Source organism: Helianthus annuus, chromosome 11, assembly GCF_002127325.2.
Source record: "Helianthus annuus cultivar XRQ/B chromosome 11, HanXRQr2.0-SUNRISE, whole genome shotgun sequence".
In the NCBI taxonomy this organism is placed as follows: Eukaryota; Viridiplantae; Streptophyta; class Magnoliopsida; order Asterales; family Asteraceae; genus Helianthus; species Helianthus annuus.
The window spans coordinates 157,708,951-157,713,090 of NC_035443.2; the positions used below are offsets into that span (position 1 = coordinate 157,708,951).

General features: G+C 39.8%; 1 protein-coding gene across 1 annotated transcript; it reads left to right on the plus strand.

Moving 5' to 3' along the window:
- Positions 1-1,248: 1,248 nt before the first annotated feature.
- LOC118484171 (claw keratin-like) lies at positions 1,249-1,698 on the plus strand. The gene has a single exon (XM_035980139.1). It carries the CDS (start codon positions 1,249-1,251, stop codon positions 1,696-1,698), a length of 450 nt encoding a protein of 149 aa, XP_035836032.1.
- Positions 1,699-4,140: the final 2,442 nt, after the last annotated feature.

Genomic DNA, 4,140 nt, shown 5'->3' on the forward strand with positions numbered 1-4,140 from the left:
CTTCTTTCTTTTCGCTCTTCATCTCTACAGCCTAAGGTTGTGCACATTTCTCGCCACCGAATCTCAAAACGCGTCTCCGGTATGATATTTTTGAAATACAATAAATTATCCTTTTTTAGAAAATAGATGTGTTTTATCTTTAGTTCAGGGACTATTATTATTGAATGTTTCACTATGACAATCTGTATGATTTTTTTATGCGTTATAGGTGGTGGTGGTGGTGGTGGTGGTATTATACAAAAGGAATAAAAAGGATAAGAAGAACATTTAATGTTTTATTTGCCATAGTTATGGGCATTATGCATCTGAATGTAAGGCCAATAAAGAAAGAACTTATGAAGCACACTTGGCAGAGAAACATAATGAAGAGCTTGCCACCATGGGGTTACTCAATGAAGAGAAACCAATGATCATTTGCTTACAATTCATCTATTCAGCACACACAACTATACTAAAGCCTATTCGTTGGACAAACTAAAATGCACTAGCATGTAACATCCAAGGAACCTTATATGTAGTTCACCAGCATAATGAAACCCTCTGTTGTTTCGTGTGGACTTTTTTTCCCACATCTCCATTAATTATGTTTTAACATCCACTTTATGAACCTCTTGGTGGCAAAATGGCAAAGTATCTCAGCATGGCTAGCCCTGAAGGTGGGCGGGGAGGACCACCGGCCAGAGCCCGATATTTCAAAGGGCACGTTATTTTTTAAAAAAACTCGATATGTATATGTAAAAATAAATAAATTAGGCCCTCACTATTTGCACACCTTGGCAGGCTATCTGCACACTTAGGGTTTACATACGCTGCGTATTGACCAATACGCAGCGTATAGGGTTACCTCTATACGCTGCGTATAGGTCTCTACGCAGCATATGTTAGGGGCAGGTACACGGCCAGACAGTAAAACCTAGTACCATGTCAAATCAGTCTGACATAGGGTGCGTATTGAGCAATACGCAACGTATAGAGGTAACCCTATACGTTACGTATTGCTCAATACGCACCCTATGTCAGACTGATTTGACACTGATACGATGTTATCTAGGCACGTGAATAAAGTAATACGGGGAGTAGAGAGCTATACGCTGCGTATTTTAGTAAATTTGAAATTCTATTTATCCATGCATCTCTGTTCACTTCGAGTTCATATCCTCCTGCTTTCTTTTTCATCTTCTTCTTCAGTAAACAATTTACACACCAAACCAAAATCATTTGTTCTGTTTTTTGTTCAATCTTGTTAAAATGTCATCATTTTGGAAGGAGAATTATTTCGGTAATCGCTATTCTAATGACACATGGGGAGCAAATGCTGCCAATGAGGAGGAGGAGGTTGTGTCTGGAGACCCTATTGATCAAAAAACACAGTTGCCAGACTTGAACAAGACTCCCACTCCACCTGTTGATGAACCAAATTACCCGGCGCATCAAGTGTATCCGGATTACGGATACGGGTATGAATCTCCGTACGTGCAACAAAGTGGATACGGTACTAAGAATGCACCTGTTGATGAACCATGCGTGCAACAAGCGGATTACAGTGGATACGGATACGGGTATGAATCTCCGTACGTGCAACAAGCGGATTACAGTGGATACGAGGGTGAAGGTGGATACGGTGGATACGGGGTAGAAGATGGATACGGTGGATACGGGGGTGAAGGTGGATACAATGGATACGATAGACATTGTTAATGAACTTTGGGTGATAAGTGCATGCCTTCTATTTTGTAGGGTCTTTATTGGATATGTATTGAAACTTAGTCCAAGTTTTAACCTTGGACATTTTGTCCATGTTTTAGGCTAGACTTTTGTCAGAGTTTATGCTTAGGACAAAAGTCAGGGTTTTGTGTAGTATGTTTTGTCCGGGCTTTCTAGTTTGTCTTGGAAGTCTGGGGTTTGCCTTGTATATATACCTTTATGTGGAATAGACAAGGCAGCGATTCTGTGTGAAATTCTGTGCACCTTTCTTACCCTAATCATTGTGTGTGTTTGTCTGGTAGCTACTGTGTGTGTGACGTCATTCATGTTCCTCATCAAGAATACTCTGTGTATTCTCGATTTCTCTCACAAATCTTTGCATTCTAGTGTTTCATCTACAGTGGTTAATCATCAGGTGGATTCCGCACACCTGTTGGTTGCATTAGCTGAGTGAGATCTTAGATTAGGAGGCCTTAGAAGTGGTATCAGAGCAGTGTGCTCATATTACTGTAGGTGTTTCTTAGTTTGAAGGTTTTGTGAGATAAGTTCAAACTTTGATAGAGTTTAGTGAGTGTTTAGTGAGTTTTTGTGCATTATTCTCTATTCTTCATTCATTTCTAGTGATTTGGTGATGGATTTTGAGTAGTTTGGTGATTTTTAGTGTTGATCTTCATCTAGGTTTTTACAAGGGTTTTGGTTCTTGTTCATACACTGTTGAAGGTTGAAAAAGATTCCTAAGTTTGATCTTTGGAAGCATTGTCCGTGGTTTAAATTTTGTGTTTGTGTTTCCGGGGTATTGTTGAACCAATGTGAAGTCACATTGGGGAGATAGTCCGGAGATTGGTTACTGGATCCGAGTTTGAGAAACCCTTACTTGTTCCGAGTCTCAGTTTAAGTATTTAGTCTGAGTTTCTTTCCACTTAAATGATCTGAGTCTCTTTACACTTTTAGGTCCGAGTTTTCGCCTTAGTTTTTGTTGGGTCCGAGTTTAAGTCTATATGCCTGTTAATCCGAGTTTTCTTCACCACATTGAGTCCGAGTTTTAAAGTTTAGGTCCGATTTTTATACATTATTAGGTCCGAATTTTAAACATCCCATCTTAGTCCGATTTTTTTTTTAAATCCACTACTGTCGAGTTTAAAGTCCATTTCCTTTGGTCCGAGTTTTAAGTGCCAGGTAGTCTGAGTTTTAATTGGTCCGAGTTTTAAATTCTCCGTGTCTGAGTTTAAATCTCTTATCCGAGTTTTAGTATTTAAATCTATTCCGAGTTTATTGTGTTATACAATTCTACTTGTCCGATTTTTTAAAACTTTAGTGTTGTGTCCGAGGTTTTGTGTTTCATTTTAGGTTTTGATCCGGGTTTTACACTCTGATTAAAGCCTCAGACATTTCACTCCGTGTTTTCTCTCCGAGTTTGGACTTAGAAAACCTTCCTAGTGACACAGTTTCTTGCTTGGAAACCTACCGTTGTTTTCTATTAAACTCACTATTTCTTTCACAACTACCTAGAAATGGCAAACAACAATCTGAATGCAATGGTGCAAAACCTCAAGCACAATGCTGAGGTAGGGAGTAACGACAAACCTCCTTTGTTGATAAACGAGCTTGATTTTCCTGAGTGGAAGGAGCGTTTCGAAAGGTATGTAAGAGCGAAAGACTGTAGGTCCCGGTTTCGGGATCGATTCCGTGATTTTCATGTTCATGTTCAAAGATGGAAGAGATAAGAGATGATAAACAAACAAACTTTGTATTAATCCGGTAGTAAACATTACAAGTCGGCCCGATTACATGGAATCCGAACTAATACCAAAGAAGTATACATCCGGGGAGAAATCAAGTGGTGATTTCTCCCGGTGAGGACTCAAACCTCCTATCACTCTCTAGCACACACTTGTGCTCTCACTCTTGTGTTGCAAATGACAAGGTGTTGGTATTTATACCAAACACAGGTTGCACGGTCGAAGGATTAAACTGACTGGTCGATAGATCATCTGTCGACCATCCAGCTTTCGAAAGATACACACATACCTCGAAGGATGCCATATCCTTCGAGGTCCATCTTCAACCTTCGATGGATATCTTTCGAGCTCATCGAAGGATACACAATCCTTCGATGCCTTATCCTTCGACACCAACATTAAACAACCATAAACTGTCAAGCAAAACACACACAGTCAAACCAACAACCCTCTCGTTTGACCACTTCAAACGAGCGGGTCTATACACGTTCGTTTGACCGTTTCACTAACTATTACAAATTCAGCATAAAATAAAACTAATCTATTCGACAAGCATCGGACACAAAATCTGCATCAACAAATTCCCCCTTGTCCGTTGCTGTCGAATGCTGAAAATGCAACTGCAATCATCGATCTTCAGTCAAGTAATCATCTTCTCTGTGTAAACAAATTCCCCCTTAACCGATGATCCAGGTAA

Excerpts from the sequence above, each read along its gene's own strand:
- LOC118484171 (XM_035980139.1), top strand. The coding sequence starts at position 1,249 with ATGTCATCATTTTGGAAGGAGAATTATTTCGGTAATCGCTATTCTAAT.